The 20,181-nt window shown below is 44.6% G+C and overlaps 1 protein-coding gene across 1 annotated transcript in view; it reads right to left on the bottom strand.

Moving 5' to 3' along the window:
* Positions 1-20,181, bottom strand: part of KIF5C (kinesin family member 5C) — a 166,156-nt gene that overhangs the window by 29,565 nt on the left and 116,410 nt on the right. Inside the window, exons 14-21 of the mRNA XM_032638533.1 lie at positions 18,895-19,101; positions 16,570-16,716; positions 10,060-10,248; positions 6,207-6,324; positions 3,761-3,837; positions 2,694-2,803; positions 547-648; positions 103-163 (exon numbers count right to left, since the gene is read on the bottom strand). Of these exons, the coding sequence (XP_032494424.1) occupies positions 103-163; positions 547-648; positions 2,694-2,803; positions 3,761-3,837; positions 6,207-6,324; positions 10,060-10,248; positions 16,570-16,716; positions 18,895-19,101 (1,011 nt within the window). The remainder of the gene's footprint in view (positions 1-102; positions 164-546; positions 649-2,693; positions 2,804-3,760; positions 3,838-6,206; positions 6,325-10,059; positions 10,249-16,569; positions 16,717-18,894; positions 19,102-20,181) is intronic.

Below are 20,181 nucleotides of genomic sequence, written 5' to 3' on the forward strand. Positions count from 1 at the left end.
AAAGGCATGGACAAATAAAATTTTAGAAGAAACAAATTCAAAAGATCATAAACCAATCTGGTCTTTTGAGACTAAAATGAGTTGGGAAACACATCAACATACCACTGTCTCCTCCAGCCCTTTGAGGTCCTCTCTGGCTTGTTCTCTTTTATCATTGAGCAATCTAAAAAACAGAAAGGAACTGTGAACCACCAAAGGGGCATCAGAGATTCTCACAGATACCATTTGCATCTGCAGATAAGTCAACAAAACAAACCAACTCACCCAAATGGCCACGGTCTGTTTTTAAATTGGCCTGACCTAACCTGAATATTTGGGTATCTGAATCACCAAAGTAGACTTTTTAAGACTTTGCAGGGTGGTGGTGGGACTTCCCTGGCAGTCCAGTGGTTAAGACTCTGCGCTTCCACTGCAGGGGGCATGGGTCCGGTCCCTGGTCCCTGGTCAGGGAACTAAGATCCCGCGTGCCGTGCAGTTGGCAAAAAAAAAAAAAAAAAACTTCGAAAGGATGAGAGAAAACAGAGGAAATATTTAAAGCACACTCACAAGAGCTTTTCCAGTTTCATTTCTCTCTCTTGGTCCTCTATTTTCAGCTTGTTATAATCAGAACTGAGCTTCTCCTGTTCCAGTTGCAGTTTCTGATTCAAACTGAAATGGAGAGGAAAAAGCAATACATTCCACATCAGCCTGAAATTCTGAGTCATGCTGCTAAAGATGTGGTTCTGTTCTAACCCCATTAGCCCTATGCAATAAAGGCGGCAACTCTGGAAGATTTGGAGGGATCAGAGAACAACCTCACAGCTTCCTCCCTGCCCAAGTGAGAATGAAATTTCTGGGAACATCTAAGAGGCATGAAACATAAGGTTTTAATAATGTATTTATAGTTGGCTTGCGCAAGACCTTTGGGAGGGAAAATAATGAGATGGGAAAGGGGCCGATATTTTAAAACAGAAAAACAGAGCCCAGTAAGAATTCTGCTTTTCTGCCCTACAGATGGTACATACGCATTCCCAGAACCTTATTTGGCCACTTTGACCTTCCCTTCCTCTCTGGCCTGATGCTCCAAAAACATCCCCTAAATCCAAATCCCTAGCTGACACAGGGACAGTTCTGTTCTGTGAAGTCTTGGGGGCGAAAGGGGGCAGTGGGCAGAGAGGGGAAACACAAAGAAAGTCCAGGGGCTGTTGCAAAAAAGAAACTCACCATCCAGTTGTGGGTATTTGGTCACCATTTATATCAGCCCGGTCCTTATAAAACCTTTCCTACGGCCATGCCTACATGACTGTAGACAACAGATTATACACTCTCTGAAGGAAAACCCATGTGAAACGCAAAGGCCAAGGAAATGTCCCCACTTGTCAACTCACTCAGAGACCCTCCACCCCTCTCACCTTCCTTCCCTCCCCTCCCCTTCCAGGTGAACAATCTGAGGGTCATTCATCAACATAACAAATAAGAGTCACACTTAAAGGGGAAAGCTCGGCATAAGTGGGAGCACAGGGGTGGACCAAAAGAAGGGGAGAGGCGATGCTAAGTGCTTTCCTAGGTAGACTGTGCACAGAGCCCCATCACATCATTTACATTTTTGCTTTTAAAATGCAAATGTGCTGTGTGAGTAGCTCACAGGACATTGAGAGAGAATTAAACTCCAACTCCAGTTTGATTCTTGTTTAGCAGTGTGACCCTAAGTAAATCATTTAATCTTGCTTCCCATCTAGAAATGTTTCTTCATCTATAGAAACAGAGAGGAGGGAACCTTTAGTCTAGACCTGGGGTGGCGGGGAAGAGGAAGACAGGGGAGGAGGGTGTCAGTGGGTGGAAGTGTATTTCAATATAAGTGGTTTTCTTATGTCTTTAATTTGGGGCATTTAAACACAGCCTGGGGGCTTCCCTGGTGGCGCGGTGGTTGAGAGTCCGCCTGCCGATGCAGGGGACACGGGTTCGTGCCCCGGTCTGGGAAGATCCCACATGCCGCGGAGCGGCTGGGCCCGTGAGCCATGGCCGCTGAGCCTGCGCGTCCGGAGCCTGTCCTCCGCAACGGGAGAGGCCACAACAGTGAGAGGCCCGCGTAACGCATAAAAAAAAAAAAAAAAAAAAAAAAAAAAAAAAAAACACAGCCTGGGGACTTGTGTTGATGAGGCGGGAAAGTGAGAGGAGTGGGGAGGGATAATTACTGAGCAGGGGGCTCTTCAGCAGCTACAACAGGAGAATGGCCTTGAGCCCAGCTGCAATGCCCTCGAGCACAGACAGACACACAACAGCACGGGTCCCTAAGGAGTGTGCCCCTGTGAGCAGGTGTCTCTGGGGCGTGCAGTGTTCAGGTATGTGTTGGGCTGAGACAGCGGAAGCTGACTGTCTTCTCAGAACCAATTCAGGGTTTTTGGGGGTCTCTTTCATCCTCTCATAGGAACAGCATCCCCACCTTCTGAGGTATGTGTCTGCCCAGCTGAATCACCAACGTGCCCCTGCTCCGCGGGGACCAGGCAGGGCAGCTGGACCCGCCTGCCACCTGCCCACCAGAGCCCCCGGAGGCTCGGCTCCAGGTGGGGAACAGACCGCAGAAGCATCACGTCCAGCTCGCTGAGGCACCAGGGCAGAGCCCAGGGTCCATGGGGCGGGGAAAGCAGAGACCTCCAGGCTGGCCCAGGGGCCGTGTCTGCCCCAACGCCCCACGAGCCCCCAGGCCAACTCACTCCCGAATCTCATCGATGATTTTCTGCTTCTCCTCGATTTCATCTCGGAGTCTGGACAGCTGCTTCTGATGAGCTTCCCGGTGGCTCTCCATCTGCTGCTCCAGCGCCTTCTGCAACCCAGGCCGGGAGAAATGTATCAGCCGCACGTTGGCTCTCAGCCGGCTCTGTGACAAAGCCCTTGTTCGCCATCTCCTACCCCATATCCCTCAGCTGTCAGATCCCCAAACCGGGGCCCTCAGAACCCACCATGCTTTACAGGGATAACAAAACTCAAGGATCTGTTAGAAAACTGAGTGGTCCCTACGGGCAAATTAGCCCATTCCATGAGTAAAGGGTCTCCCCCTGACCTTCTATAGCTCATCTGAGCCACACGGCTTCTCTCGCCAGGTCAGTCAGAGAGCACGGACCTCTTACCACCTGGGTGACCTCAGACAAGCCACGGAACCTGTGGGAGTTGCACTTCCTCACCGTAAAATGTAGATAATTTCCCGGCCCTGCCCACAGCATGGATTTACAGTGATAGTCAAAGGAGACCTTTCCACCAAAGTGATGCAGACCCAGGAGAGGGGTTTGCCTAAAGCTAATCAAAAGTTCCACATTTTCTCCTATTTCATTGTATCCACCTAAAAATCTTACTTCCCAATCATCTTTCCCGCTTTTCCTTTTCTGTTTAAAATGTGACCAAAAATAAAGATCTCTATGTTTAAGATGAAAACTCAAATTTGGGCTGTTTCGGGCAACCATTCATTCCTGCAGAAGTTCTGCCGAGTGGCCCCATGCAGTGACTGGAAGGTGTGCTCTCTCCTTCCTGGTCATGAACGGGAAGAGAAATGTACCAACACAACATAACTACTATCTACAGACACCTCGGGATTCCTGGACACCTCCACCTCCATCTCATTGCTAAGCCCAGCCACACTCTGCGAGCAGCTCTGATGCCCAGCCCCAGTCCCAACCCGCCTCCCTCCTACCCTGCCACACACATCTCCGAAGGAGTTGGATTTTCCTAGATCAAGCAAATCCAGTCCAAACATGGGCTGGGCTTCTGGAAGGGGCTGCACACACACCTTCATTTCCTCAGCGTCCTGCAGCCGTGTCAGATGTTCCTTTTCTTTATCCTGGAAGCTGACTTCATGCATTTTTTCTGTTTTGAATTTTAAACGATGATTTAAGATTTAACTGGCAGGACTCACATCCAAAAGTAAAAATTAGAAAACGAAAAAAGAATGGGGTGAAACATCAGCTTATCTAACCAATTACAACCGTGGTATAAAGGAACGTGCCTCTGAAGGAGGACTCCTGGCTTTTTAAATCAAGGCTGATCTCTCCTGGGAGATTATCAAAGTCCTTCGGGGACAGTGGCCATTGGAGGGGAAGTGCTAACTTGGACTGGTTACGCTGCAGCTGACCTAGCTGTCACCTCACGCCTCGGAGGACTGGTTCCCCGCCAGGCCTGGTGAGCTACTCCTGGGCAGCACATGTAAACGTGCTTTGTCCATGATAATGCACTCTGCTGATATTAGTGGTGTTTGGATTCGCGCCACTATTAGAGTTTCGGAAAGAGCTGATTTACCTCCCATGGTATTCTCTAAGAATCTGGAGCAGGAAAACAACCTAAGGATAGGCACAAAGAAGACAGAAATATAAAATAACACTCTCCAGACTAAACAGGAAGGCCACGCCTCGTACTGGGGGCAGGGCTGTTATGTGGCACACCTCTGGGAGGGAGGGACCAGTCCCATCTTATTCTTGGTCAGTGGCCCTCCCTGAGCACAGCTGGCAATGCGCAGCCCAAGGTGGAGGGAGCAAAAGCATTTCGGACAGTGACATTCAAGTCATTAAGTGTTCTCTCTAGCCTGTTTCACTTTATTTCAGCTCTTCTTGCTTTGATTCCATTTCCACTCAGTGGCACCACTGCAGAAGCCATTTACCAGAGGGGAAAGTTCTTTTCCACGTCAAGTTTTGGGTGGAGCATTCTGTTCCTAACACCCCTTATGACATAAAGAAAACCTTACAAGGTCAAAGCGGGGGTGAGTGTGCTCTCTCTCATCGTTAATTTACTTTGGCATTTGAAGCAAAATGTATTTACTGGGCAAATGACTCTACAGCAATAAAGGACATTAAAAAGGATAGCATCATCGCCAATCCTATTAACCTATCAAAACCATTTCCTTTCAAATATTAATTTACAGGCCTTGGAACATAAGCATCTATTGATTTTTAAATGTTACAACCACAGTAAAGATGAAATTACATATTATGATGTTTAATCTAATGCATTATAAGCACTGCTGCATGGCCTTCATGTACTTCATCTCCAAGATGAAAAAAACTGTTCTTTTAAACAACATACCATAGTTCACTTAACTCTTGGACATTTAGGTGGCTTCCTTTCCTTTTTTTTTTCACTAATATAAATAATTCTGCAATGAGTATATGAGATTTGAGGAGCAAAAGGTATGAGAAGTGTTAGAATTATTAATATGTATTTTCAAAATGCTTTCCAAAAGGACTCTACCAGTTTTCATTGCAACTCATAATATGATCTGTGTGTTTCCGTTTCACCACAACACCTACATTCTTAATCCTGTTCTGATTTCTACATTTCTAGTCATTTCTCTCAAATCTCTTCTATTTATTCACATTTATTGAGTGCTTCCTATGTGTTGGGCACTTCCCTCAACAAAGGGGGTCAGGAGACTGCCTGGCAAAGGAAGAGCTTGTTCAAAGGATGAGGGATGGGGCTTCCCTGCTGGCGCAGTGGTTGAGGGTCTGCCTGCCGATGCAGGGGACACGGGTTCGTGCCCCGGTCCGGGAAGATCCCACATGCCGCGGAGTGGCTGGGCCCGTGAGCCATGGCCGCTGGGCCTGCACGTCCGGAGCCTGTGCTCCGCAACGGGAGAGGCCACAACAGTGAGAGGCCCGCGTACAGCAAAAAAAAAAAATAAAATAAAAAAGGATGGGGGATGCAGGTAAGCCATGGGTGCAAGTTCAGGCTTTATATTAAGAGCAACAGGACACCAGGGAAGGGTCGAGGCCTGGGGTTGGACACGAGGTAGAACTTGATTTTGGAATCCTCCTTTGGAATACAGCACAGTGGTCAGCCTAGAGCAGGCTGGAGATGAGCTCCTCGGTAGATGGATATGGCCACAATTCTTAACTAGGATTAAGGACAGCGACAGTGAAGACGGAGAAGAGCAGAACCAGAGAAGCCCCTGGCAGGTCGAATGGACAGGACTTGGGGACAGACTGGACGCAGGAGGTAAAGAAGGGAGAGGATTCTGACTTGGGCAGCAGGGTGGACTGAGGGAAAATGGCAAGAGGAGCAGATATGGGGTGGGGGCAGTCTTCTAGATGTTTCTCCCCCCTCCCCCCCTGCCCAATTATGCCATTGTTTTCAGTAGACCTAGAAATGCTTTAATTGAGCAAAATTAAACATCATGAGTCCAGCCAACCAGAGAGTGTCTGATTTAGGCTGAGAGTCAGACACCTGCAAAGTGGTCAGTTACTCACCTTGGGCTCGGAGCTTGGCCAGCTCTTCACTGAGCGAGTCTTGGGACTCTTCCAGCTGCCTCCTCTTCTGCTCCATGTTCTGCATGTAGTCTGTCAGGGATTTGATCTTGGCTTCATGCTTTAAACAAGCGAACAGATAAAAGGGAGCAGTGAATGACTACCAAGTGGCCATCCAGGCTCGCCCGGGACTGTCTGATGGGACAACGCAAGAGAGAAGGAGTTCTTGAGTCCTTTTTCTGAGCCCCAGCACCCAAATGGTGCATATTCTAACCTTTGTTTGGGATCTGTCCTTTTCCTTCCATGTGCTTCTCTGCTTCGTTCCCCACAGACCCACTCATGGCCGTGCCCTTCCTCACTGTCCTCTTAAGTGAGATACCAAAGACCAAGCTGCTTTTCCTCCTTACAGAAAACAGAGTGTGCTGGAGAGAAAGGGACTGGGAAAACGTCAAGGCTGAGGGCTTCGTTCTTTGAAACTGCACCTCTAGATTTCTTCTTTGGAACTCAAATATTATGTCTTTTCTTTTTCTGTCCCTCAAACACACCAATTCCTGTCTCGGGGACTTTGCATTTACATTTTCCTCTCCCTAGGAAGCTCTCCCCAGCACCCTCCCAGACATGGTCCTGGCTGGATCCTTATCACTCAGGCCCCAATATTTTCTTATAGCACCTAACTTCTGCTTGATTTATCTATTTTTTTTTCTACTTGTTAGCTCCATGAAAATAGAGAGTTAATAAATAATAATGGTGTGAATGAATGAATGAGAGCTCGTGACTGACTAGGGACAGTAGTCACTTCTAGGCAGATGGAAATATGCAAACACTCACCCCTCCAGATCTACAGGGTTCATATTTAGGCAGGAACACTCTGGAGACTGAGCTCTAATCGAACGAAATAACCTCTGGGAAATGGGACCCTGTTGGAGCAGTTGTTTTATAAGCATAGCTTTTGGTGACAAGGATGAGTGTAAACAAAGGAGATAACCAGCATTTTAGCTGGAAATATTTTGTCAGATTCCTTAGATCATGTCAGATAATAAACAGCCAAGATTTCTCTTACTTTTGAACCCCAGGCAATTATGACTGAATCTTTGGCTTTATGTAAATTGTAGCAGAGTACAAAATAGCACCTCATGGAAAACTGTATTTGTTGCTAATGCAGAAAGCACTGTCTAACTAAAACCGTCCTAATATCCTTGACTCCGATCTCATATACCCTGAGTGAGTGTCACTCTAAGATCTGGGCAACTGTCCTGGGCCCTACACTTTAGAGCACCCCACTTGGGCGGTCCTCTGGCTGCATCCCACTCCACTGAGCAAAGTTCATATGCCAAGGGAGCGTGCCCACCTGGAGCCCACATCCTCTTCTAGACCACAGTGAGTCTGGGGAACTAGAAACTCCTTACTCCAATGGCCCTAAGGCCACTCCCAGGACCAGCAGTGCGGCTCCCATCATCCGTTTACACAGATTACAGCTGACACAGTTACACACTTCCATCAGTTCACAGAACGTGCAGAAGGGACTCGACTTGGACATGGAGGCTGGTACATCCAGATGGAAGGAGAGACACTGGGCTGCAGGCCGCAGGGCCTCTGTCTGTGCTCTTGCCTTGGCCTCCAAATATTAGGGGCTTCCAGAAGCACATGCTCTCAGTGTAACAGATGATCTGGAAATCAGACTTGAGGTGTACTATGTCCTAATGTTTAGTGTTTTTCCTCTCAACTTTCACAAATTATAAAAATGTCAAACAGTAAAGCAAATACAGAAAAAGTAGTATAAATTTCACCCATTAACCACTCTAATTTATTAACCATTTCCCCCTATATTCCTGGTCTTATCTATATGAATGCATATTTTGCCAAGTTGCAAGGCATAGCATAGATCTGTAACTCAGCATTTTCATTTTTACTTAACTTTGTATAATTATACTTTCCAAATGACTGGTTTTTATCAATTTTTTGTAAGAGCTGCATAAATCCTTCCATGTCACTTTATGTTATTAGTCTCTCAATAGATAGTTGCGTATTTTATTTAATTAAAATGAAAGTAATACTGCACTAAACATCTTCCATATAAACGCTAATATTTTTAATCAGGGAATGAGAATACCATATGAAATGAAAAATTCTCATTTTCATTATCAATGAAAAATGCTATAAGCGAAATTACTGGACCAAAGTATACTTACATTTTTATGGTTTTTGATTCCCAAGGTCCTTTCCAAAAGGACTGACCAAATTATACTTTTCTCAATAAATTTCACTAGCACGCACCAGCACTGAATAATCTCTTAAATATTAATACATCTTTGCTTATTATGTTATTTATAAAATGGAAACTTGATGTTTTAATTTGCATCCCTTAGATGATTATGGTAGGAGACAAGGAGATGGTTCTATGATGACACATCCCTATGTTTAAAAGCATACAGGATGAAGTGTGCTTTTGTCTGTTTCTCAGCACTGTCAGATGCGCCATTCCATACTGGCATCTGTTTACCCCAAATGACTTTAGTTGTTTTAATGCCTGGGCTAAGGCAGTGAGTAGCACACACTGGACCACTCACAGAAGCCTCAAGCCCAAACACCAAGCTCAGGTGTCAGTGGCAAGTCAGAAACGAGGCTGCTATTTTCTGAAACCACCTTACTAAAATGAAAATACCCTTCTAATGGAAGAAGAGTAGCCTTACTCATTGAGGGAATGACATATGCCCCAGGAGCTTGAAGATTCCTTCAAGGCTTTGAGTTCACACAGTTTGGTTTGAGTCCCAGCTCCGCCTTTCACTGGCTATATGAGTTTGGACAGTATATTTAATCTTTCAAGTCTCATTTTCCTTATTTAAAAAAAACAGGAACAATAATAAAACCTGCGGGCTTCCCTGGTGGTGCAGTGGTTGGGAGTCCGCCTGCCGATGAAGGGGGCACGGGTTCGTGCCCCAGTCTGGGGGGATCCCGCATGCCACGGAGCGGCTGGGCCTGTGAGCCATGGCTGCTGGGCCTGCACGTCCAGAGCCTGTGCTCTGCGATGGGAGAGGCCACAGCAGTGAGAGGCCCACGTACAGCAAATAAATAAATAAATAAATAAATAAAACCTGCCCATCCAGAATTTTTTAAAGATCAAGTGAGAGGGGTTTCCCTGGTGGCGCAGTGGTTGAGAGTCCGTCTGCCGATGCAGGGGACACGGGTTCGTGCCCCGGTCCCGGAGGATCCCACGTGCCGCGGAGCGGCTGGGCCCGTGAGCCGTGGCCGCTGAGTCTGCGCATCCGGAGCCTGTGCTCCACAACGGGAGAGGCCACAACAGTGAGAGGCCCGCGTACCGCAAAAAAAAAAAAAAAAAAAAAAAAAAAAAAAGATCAAGTGAGAGAATGCACGTAAAGTGCTTAACATAGTATATGGTGCGTTGTAAGCACTCAGTAAAAGGTTAACTGCTGCTACTATTAATAATAGTAGTAGTGATGGTAGTTTCTGTTGTCCCATATTAAATTGGACCTGTGGTAGAGATTAAAAGACGAAAGAATGTTGCCTTAGCTGATAGGAGTTTTAGATGCCACCCAGTCTTGTCCATTCATTACATATCTCTATCTATCCTACCTACCTACCTACTTAGCTAGATAAAGATATATAGACACATCCTTTAAACAGGGACTGAAGGTAATCCATGTAATTCACACAACTAAACCTAGCCTTAAGAAATAAGCCTGGGCTGTCATTGCCTAGGAGGCCATGGACAAGTCTTACGTAAAGCAAAGTCCATCAACTATCCCTGTTATGCACCACCGGGCCCCAGTAAGAGCACGGAGGAAGCAGATTTTCCAGAGCACAAGGGTGTGAAACGAGGAAGAAAGGCGTGGCCTACCTGGGAGATGAGCAGCTGGCAGGCTGCCAGCTCCCGCTCACTGGCGTTCATCTTCCTGTTGGAGTCCATCTGGGCGCTCTCGAGCTGTTTACTGCGGTTCACCAGAGATTTAACCTCCGACTTCATCTTGCTGATGTACAGCCGGGCCATGGTGAATTCCTCCTCAATGACTCCATTCACATCTGCCAACTGAGCACAGGAGGGAACACACTCAACTATGCCTACAATTTCCAGAGGTTCATGGGGGCCCTGAAACCTGTCCATGGGAACTCAAGATGTCTGTGGATTTCTGGTTAAGAAACCCTAATTGGAGGACCACAAGCTGAGAATTTTTCTCTAAAAAGTACTATACGTTTAACCCCAAGTTCTCTGAAACCTCGGGTAAAACTTTCAGTTAAAAACCTCTACTGGGGGCTTCCCTGGTGGTGCAGTTGTTAAGAATCCGCCTGTCAACGCAGGGGACACAGGTTCGAGCCCTCGTCCAGGAAGATCCCAAAAGCCACACAGCAACCAAGCCCATGCGCCACAACTACTGAGCCTGCGCTCTAGAGCCCATGAGCCACAACTACTGAAGCCCACGCGCCTAGAGCCCGTGCTCCGCGACAAAGAGAAGCCTCTGCGATGAGAAGCCCATGCACCACAACCAAGAGTAGCCCCCCGCTCGCCACAACTAGAGAAAGCCCGCGCACAGCAACGAAGACCCAATGCAGCCAAAAATAAATAAATCCTCTACTAACATAATCTTCAATTAACCAGGTTTTTCATTACAACTGATTTTTAGGATAAAAGAGATGATAGAAGAAAAAGACACTGAAATTTTAGAAAGAGATAACTCTGAAGAGATGTTCCATTCAATGTCTTACACCTTACATTTCTGGAACAGCAGCAAAGCCCAGTGTTCCTAAGGTGACTCTGAGTCCCCATAAGAAGTCAAATCAAAATTTCAATTATGTTCTCTATAATCTGCTATCCAGAGAGGCAAGCAGTGTAATAGCTTGAATATGTTTCCATAAGCAAGGGTTGAAATAAAAAGGATTTTCTATGTAGTCTTCGATTAAATAAAAAATCTAATGACTAAGAATGTGCTATTACCAAAAGTACCTCTGGATGAAAATTTTCCTGCATAACTTCTCAGTACTACCCATCTGTTTCCCTGCCCCTACCCAACTGTCCCTTCCAAGCACACAGGAATCTAGATCACCTAAGAATAACAATGTAAATCCACCTTTAGAAGAAAAGATTCTGACAACCAGCATTCCTGTACCATCTCATGTTTGTTGTCTAATTTTCAGAGTTCTACTGGAAACAAACACTGCAGCAAGCTACTTGGGATAAAAACCCATTTGCTGAGAAGCAGAGATGATGGTCTTGAAGGGCAACTGACCACATGAGCAAAGCAACTGTGTGAATATTTTGTTTAACCACCAGAGGGCATCCTAGCACCTCAGGAGAAAACAAGAGCCCTGTCCAGTACCCAGCCCGTGAACAGAGGCTTCAGTTGGTTCTAAGACAATGATTCCAACTATGGTTTTTTGATGTTCCACAGTTCGCTGCCCACTTTTGTCGTTATTACCGTCATTAACTCATCGTATGACTATTTTTTCAGTAAACATTTAAGAGTTAGGAATATGGAATCGTGTATCAACCGGAAAATTGGTAGCAGATAGGAAATACGCTAGACAGCGCTGAGTGCCTGTAATTTGGTGTCAACCTTCCCCTAAAAACTCCACAACAGTATTTGTTAAATGACTCCAGTGTCCATCAACGCAATGCAGAATCTATGTTAACAGCAAGAAAATCCACGAGCATCAATATCTGACTCCATCTTACTTTGATCACCAGTTAGATGGTCATTCTTGCTAATCAGTTAGTTACATTTCTGACTGCCAACGATTTGCCTACCAACACCACTCCTCATTACATTCCTTTTATAATCCAATACTATGGAGGTAACGGGTGAGAAAATCCCTCCCTCTTTAAGTTCAGTTTTGTCCTTCTGCCTTTGTGACTGGTCCAACGTGGAACAGAGATGAGAAGCTCATTCTTTAGCCCGACCAGGTGTGCCTGCATGTTGTCTTTCTGTATAAAGGTAAGGGGACATCCATCTCTTTCATGTGGAATTCACAACCTACACCATCTCCTGGTGGGAAAACATTGCTGAACCAAGAGGTAGAGCGTCATGAGAAGGGAACAAACACCTCCTCCTCTAAGGCTCTCCTTAGATGAGGACACTTTGCATGCTATGCCCAGGTGCCATGTGAATCGGGGAAGAGTGAAAAAAATGTACAACAATGGGCTCCCTCCAAAATGAGAGCTGGATATTTCTTCCCCCAAACCAGAACCATAACTTCTGAAGCCTACACTTGTCCTAGGAGGTCTAAAAGGAGATTTTGAATCCACACCTGATGGAAAAAAACAATACTCCAAACAAATGGTCTTAACTGTACGGTTTCCTGCCACTTATGAGTTCAAATATTTAGTCATGTTTAGTTCAGAGTTTTCAGTAATTCCAGTATATACTGTTATTTCAAAAAGAAGAATCAGAGTTTGCTGCTGCACTATTATTTCATAACTCTCCCCTGGGTCTGACAATGACTCCACTGTACGTACTGGACTGTGCGATCCGGTATGGATGAGTAATCCAGCAGAAGAGGCTGCCTCTCCTTCCATCTGGCCTGTATGGAAGGAGTCACCCCCCACGCCCACCCCATGACTCTAGAGCATGGAGCAGCTGAGCAAGGTGCCATTTCTAGGTCAAGTAAAAGGTAAGTGAGGTGACTGTTCACACGCTAAGACCTAAAAGTCATAATGGGACTTTAAAAACTCCTTTTTAAAAAAAAGTGCTCAGAATTGTCAGGTTTATTTATAAGTGCAGTACAGAGCTAAGGTATGATACAGTTGCTTCCGAGAGCTTGAGGGGCAAGAGGGGACTGAAGAAGCAAGCTGTCCTGGGGGTGGGGACCGGACCTCGGACCCCAGCCCCAGGAGACCCCAGGCTGTGTTGAAGAAGTTGGTGGAAAGGGAGCTGTCGGTGATGAAGACTGACTTCAGACCCAGGATCTGGAGCAGTTTTATCTGCATCTCTGGTCCACCCATAGTCAGGTCCCTGATGGAGCCGGGGCCCAGGGTCTGTGTCACCTGCTTGAACTTCTTCACCTCCACCTCAGCCAGACCTGAGGTCGAAAGAAAATTAGGCAGCTAATCCAATCCATCTCGTTCACTCTACCTCAACCTGCTATTCTGCCTGTGGCTAGGAATCTGGAAATCTTCGTTTTAAAGAAAGACCGGTGACATCGGAACATGAAAGGAAGGGGAGGCTCGCTAATAAACCCGAATAAAGTCAACCCCAGGCTCGTCTTGTCATCAGCTGCTCTCATCTTGTTTTGTTGACTTAAAGTATTGCCTGGGCTCTGAAAATGTTTCCAGATGTGACTGAGCTGGAGAAACATGGGTTCTTCTGTTTCCTTGCTGTTTAGGCCCGTCATATCCTGGAACTGAGGACTGAGGGAGACTCCAACACCTATCTTTCCCTCTCACCCCAGAGCACTATTAGGAGGGACCTTGTGGGGACCGAACGACATGTTAGGAATCAAAATACAAGATCACCGAAAAAGATTTCCTTGATCTCGTTTTTTAGATCAAAAGAATTATATCAGTTGAATACTCATAATCAGTAAGAAAAGTATCTGTACCCACAATGACAGATCTAAGAAATATACACATAACTCATGCAATTCCTGAGCTGACAACCTTCAAGATAATCTGGACTCATCTTGCCTTTTTTTTTTAATTTTTATTTATTTGTTTGTTTTTATTTTTGGCTGCGTTGGGTCTTCGTTGCTGTGCATGGGCTACTCTTCGTTGCGGTACGCAGGCTTCTCATTGTCATGGCTTCTCTTGTTGCGGAGCACGGGCTCTAGGCACGCAGGCTTCAGTAGTTGTGGCACGTGGGCTCAGTAGTTGTGGCTTGCGGGCTCTTGAGCACAGGCTCAGAAGTTGTGGCACACGGACTTAGTTGCTCCACGGCATGTGGGATCTTCTCGGACTAGGGCTCGAACCCGTGTCCCTTGCATTGGCAGGCAGATTCCTAACCACTGCACCACCAGGGAAGCCCCTCATCTTGTCATTTTACAAATTAGGAAAATGAAACCCAGAGAAGTAAAGTAACTTGCCCAAAGTCACATAATTCCTCCCCTTTAGCTCTCATTGCCCTAATGATTAAATCATAATTGTAAGAAAAAAAAACAGAACAATTAAGAATATGATGCTATATAAGTGAAAGTTATCAATGAACTTAGTTACCAACGAAATTAACTAGGGCATCCAATTTCTGGAATCCAAAACTAACTTAAAAACATTGAAAGTATTTAAAAATAATCTCAATCATACTTCATATCCCAAAGGTAAGGACTCTTTTTTTTTTTTTAATTCCAAAGCACCCGGACACTCCTTGATTTCATTAGCATTTTTCATCAGCTCTATTTTAGAACTTAGCATAAAAATATCTTCCTTTATCATTATCAGCAGCAGGAACCAACTTCCCATAAATCAACTGTACCTTCACATTGCAAGGGCCATGTAATCACCCCAACCTCAGAAGCTTATAGCTCAACACCAATACATGCTTCTAAAAATAAGTCCTCAAATACAAAATCACTAAACTGGAAAGGATTAATCTTATAGTACCTAAGAATTCTACGCTAAAATTAGACTCATTTGCAAAGATTCATGAAATATTCAGTTACAATACAGGTTCCATGAAAGAATGACTGGGTTTACAAGAAGCCATATACTCTAAACCTAGATCTGTTATACCATCGAAGGAGGACTTTCAATGTTTCCCAGAAATGTCAATAAACGAAAGTAATTTGGGGAGGCTTCTCTAGTATTTAACAAACTCAACTCAAAACCTGAGTGTTCCCACAGAGCAGACTGATGTAGAATTTGGCCTTTTAAAGGCTGAAGGGCTAAACTCTAAAAATTTGGTTTTAGGGACCTGTGACGAAGCTGAATACTATAACACTATTCCCTGGCTTGATAAAATCCACACACGTTTAATCAATGGATACTCCCCAGAAGGCGCTGAGTTCATATAAAGCTATGGTAATCAAAACAGTGTGGTACAGCGTAAAGATTAGATCACCGAAATAGACTAGAGAGACCAGAAATAGCCCTACACGCTTCTGGAGGTGGCAGACATGCTCATTATCTTATTGTGGGGATGGTTTCATGAGTGTATACATATGTCAAAACTTCTCAAACTGTACACTTTAAATATGTGCAGCTTACTTTACGTCAATTATACCTCAATAAAGCTATTTTGTTTAATGTCACTTTCTTATTTTCCAATGTCCTCTCTATATTGTGGTAAATTGTTAATTGTTCTCAGATGATAACATCGTTTATTCTCTTTTCTCTCTATTCCTAACTCATAGACAACGTTATACCACCCTCTTTCTCCCCATCTCCCTTACATCCTTGCTACACCAAGGTGCACCACCCAAGGGGTTAATCATGGTTAGTTTAAGCCCATTATAGTAATACTATTTCTCTTTGCTTTCCCAGCTTCCCTTGAAGTTTGAGGTGACCGTGTGACCCAATTCCGGCCTTTATAATGTATAAGGGGATGTCTATTGGGGATTTCCAGGATTATAGTTCCCTCCTGGATGAAAGCTGGCTGCCTTTGCAGCCCATCCTGCCCTGGATGTGGTCATGTGGGGATGTGATGATTGGTGCTATAGAAGCTATCTTGTTACCTTGAGATAAAAATCTATAGATGTGAAAAGGCAATAGGCTGAGGAAAGCAGAAAGAAAATAAAGAAAAGGCCTGGATGCCCAACATTGTTGAGATACTGCAACAAACCAAATTTTGCTTCTAAAACTTCATGAAGCGTAAGAATGACCTGGGGAATCTTGTTAAAATGAAAATTCTAATTCAGTAGGTCTGAGGTGGGTCTGAGAGTCTATAGCTCAAACAAGTTCTCAGGTGAATGCAGATCACAACCTGAATAACAAGATTCTAGACTTCTCATATTGTGAATAATTAAATGTGGCTTTATTTTTTTAAGCCACTGTTAGAATCCTATTACTTCCAGCTGAAAGCTCTCCTAATTCATACTGATTGGTTGGCGATTTTCACTCCGTTGGATTCTCATAGAAAAGGAGAAACGTTTCTGAGGGTAGAGAACTTTTGCTTAACGTATCCAGTCCCAAACCTCTGTGACACTGGTATGCAACTTTGAGGAATAAGCCAACTTACGTAAGGCCAACCAAGATTCGAGGACATTTCCTATAATTGAAAGGTAAATGTTTTTCTCCTCCTTAACCAATCATTTACTTAGTCATTCAATCAGCCCTTCGTTTGTTCATTCAAATATTATCAAGCACATAGCAGATGCAAAACACTGTGCTAAGCACTGGATACTTAGGGGAATAAAACACAGCCCCGGCTTGCTTAGAATCATGCCATTGTAAGAGCAGGTAGAGAGGATAAAAGAAGGGCTGGCTTACAGTCTTCACATCATTGGTGCCAATAATTCCTCCTATCTCCCCCAGATCCTTCAGCAGCAAATTCAGGATCTCGGTAGCCCTCTTTTTCTGGTGATTGCTAAGCTCTTGCAGCTGGCTCAGCTCTCTTTGCGTGGTTGTCAATGTAGTCTGCAAAACACATTTTAACAACAAATTACAAGGGACACTCATCAATTTCATACACATGGCATTGCAAAGAATAACAACATAACGTAGGATAGCGTTCTTTTATCATTTCATGTGATTTCAACACAAGAGCCCTTTTAAGTCAGACTATAGCATAGCACTGCATTCTCTGATAAGAAAAGGAATTTGTCTTGGCCTGATATGTCATTTGTCTGCATATCAGACAACAACTTCCAGGTCAGTTATTAAATAAGTTATTAAAAATAAGTTATTAAAAATAAATAAAGCCCAAAAGGAATCCTTACGTTTATTATGTGTAATCATATCGTCCTACCTACCAAATGTTCTGTTTCAGTCCACATTCTCCAGGGTCTAAGCATACCTGCAAGCATCCCCACCTCCACTTCCAAACAAAACCTGCTCCCTGGGACCACTTCCAAATTCCCATCTGGCTTCAAAACAGATGGGTCTGGAAGGCCCAAAGGGACATCAGTGAGTCTCGAAAACAACCTAGAAAAAGTCTTTTAATCTTCACGGTGAAGCTGAATTGAACACTTCACCTCGTTTCAAAATTGGTCTGGTTCAACTGGAGATGGCTTCTTAATATATAGCAGACGCTCCATTTTACTACCAAACACGAACAAATCCACCTTTCCCATCCTTCATGTATGTTACCCAAATGTATATATTTTTAATTAACAAATTCTCAACACCAACAGAACAGCCATCTTTTGGTGTCTTGGTACTAACTCAGCCAACAAAGAAAATAATTTCCCCAAATTATGGAGTTGTAGAGGTTAATGCGAAGCCATTCATGTAATTCTTCCATATGCAGCTATTTTTACTAGAGCATTTTTACTAGAGGACTTTTAATGATACGACTAAAAATAGCACTCTAAACCAGTCTAGCAGTACTTTGGTTTGACAGAAAATAAAACCTGTATCATGGAAAACATTTCATTGTTTTGGGAAGCAACTAATACCAAGGACTAGTTAAAGAATCTGGCAGAAAACCATAAGCAGAGAAAATCTAAGTCTCCTTCTTTCCTACGTGACTTCTGCTTTGTTTCTCTGGTTCTTGTTTTTGTTTTTATTTTGGCATTGCCACTGCTTCTTTCATTTTGTTTTTAAAATCCACAGAAGCGGTAGTTCCCATCTTGGAAAACATTAAAAAGTCTTCCTTCGTGCAGCTGAATGTATGGAGTAAGGAGCATTTTCTATCAGCTCTACGGTCAGCAGATCAGAGCTTTCCTGCACCATCTGCTACTTCCCCTTGCCTGGGAGGACTGGCTGTTTTCCACAAAGCAGGCTGGGCACAATCCCATGACACCAGGCCACCAGGCCAAAGTGCCAAGGGCAGCCAGTTACAGCCACTCGGCTTCCCACCGCCCATCTTCCAAGTAGAAAAACACAAAATGGACACATCCCACCACCAGCCACCTCACCAAATGTTCACTGGCCCTCTGCCACTAGCTCACTGAGCAGAACCTTCTCGCTGGGAGAATCTGAAAATTAGGAAATGTGAAGACTGAAACACTGGCTGAAAAGGGCAACAGACAAACCAGGACAGCTTGGTCCTAGGCGAGGATAAGCAGCTCTGGGGAAGGAATGAACTGCATTCAGGAGGGTGTAGACAAGGAGAGTGAAATCCAGACCTTCCACAGGTCAGCCACTCTCCCCTGTTAATCTAATATTTTGAGACTTATTTGCTAAGACTGTAGCATATGCACAGGTCCGTGCTAAGGGCTTTATGTAAACTGTCACTAATTCTCACGCCCTGAAAGGAACATGTTATTATCGCCATTTTTACAGATAAGGAAATGAATACTCAAGTTTAAATGTCTCGACGAAGGCCTAATAGTTGTAAAGTCAAATTTTTAGCTAGGGTTTTTCTGGCTCCAAAGTCTGTGCTCTCTTGACTGTCCTACAAGGCATCCCTGCTGGTGTTACAAATCCCCTAGATATAAAACAGTTCTGACATGCAGTTCCGGGGGGAATGGACAAGTCACTTACACAAAGTATTTCAATAATTGGAGGATTTCAAAGAATGCATCTATGCCTAACACCGAAGAACCACTCAGCCAAATGCCTTGCTATATACAGTGTCTGTCAGCAAACATTAATATAAGTACACGACTGGCTGCTGAGGAAGTCCTGCCCCCTACACACAAATGCTCCAACCGTTTTCTGGGCCAGCTCATCTGTCAGCTGTTCATTGGCCCTGGTCTTGTCCTCCACTTCCTGTGACTTCTGGTCGTAATTGACAGCCAGCTCCTCCAAGGCCTGGAGAACTTCTTTCACCTCATCTTTGGCTGCCTCATTTTCAATCTGGAGACGTGTCAGCTCCTCCTGAATCTTCTCATAGTCTCTTCTTGTAGAAGCTAAAAGCTGGGGAAATTAGATGGCATGGAACTGGTGAATCGAATGTTCAAGAGTTTATGCTCTGTGCTCTATCCAAAATAAAGTAATTTTTTAAAAAAACAGATAAAAGAAAATAAGTTGAAAAGCTCAGGATAACTAGAAATGCTACTATATATCCAGATGCTAAATGAAAATATAGCATATTGTTTTGAAAATCTGTTTCTCTTTCTTTCTAATTTTTCTTTCTTTCTTTCTTATTTAAAGCTACATAGGCTTAACTCCAAGAATTGATTACACATCAAAAATCACCACACACACACACCCACACACACACACACACACACACACACACACACACACACACACACAAAACACAGGGCTTCCCTGGTGGCACAGTGGTTGAGAGACCGCCTGCCGATGCAAGGAACACGGGTTCGTGCCCCGGTCCGGGAAGATCCCACATGCTGTGGAGCGGCTGGGCCCGTGAGCCATGGCCGCTGAGCCTGCGCGTCCGGAGCCTGTGCTCCGCAACGGGAGAGGCCACAGCAGTGAGAGGCCCGCGTACCGCAAAAATACATATAAATAAATCACCACACTTTGTAGCTGGCTGGCTATTCCACAAGTTGAACAGAGGACGAGGAGGAATAATTTCCAAGGACTATAATAATACTTACATGGCTTTTTACTATTATCATTATTTCACATTGTAAACAGGTCGATTTTAGAGTCAACCAAAACAGTATAAAAGGGCAGTCACTAATTTTTCTTTTTTTTTTTTGGCGCTATGCGGGCCTCTCACTGCTGTGGCCTCTCCCGTTGCGGAGCACAGGCTCCGGACGCGCAGGCCCAGCAGCCATGGGTCACGGGCCAGCCACTCCGCGGCATGTGGGATCCTCCTGGACCGGGGCACGAACCCGCGTCCCCTGCATCGGCAGGCGGACTCCCAACCACTGCGCCACCAGGGAAGCCCACTAATTTTTCTTAATATTCATCATGGATTATAGAAGAATATACCCCAAATATTAACACTAGTTAAAAGTGAATGACTGAGCTTATGGATACTCTCATTATTTTTGTGCTTACTATATTTTCTGATTTTCCTGTAAT

Source organism: Phocoena sinus, chromosome 7, assembly GCF_008692025.1.
Source record: "Phocoena sinus isolate mPhoSin1 chromosome 7, mPhoSin1.pri, whole genome shotgun sequence".
NCBI lineage: Eukaryota > Metazoa > Chordata > Mammalia > Artiodactyla > Phocoenidae > Phocoena > Phocoena sinus.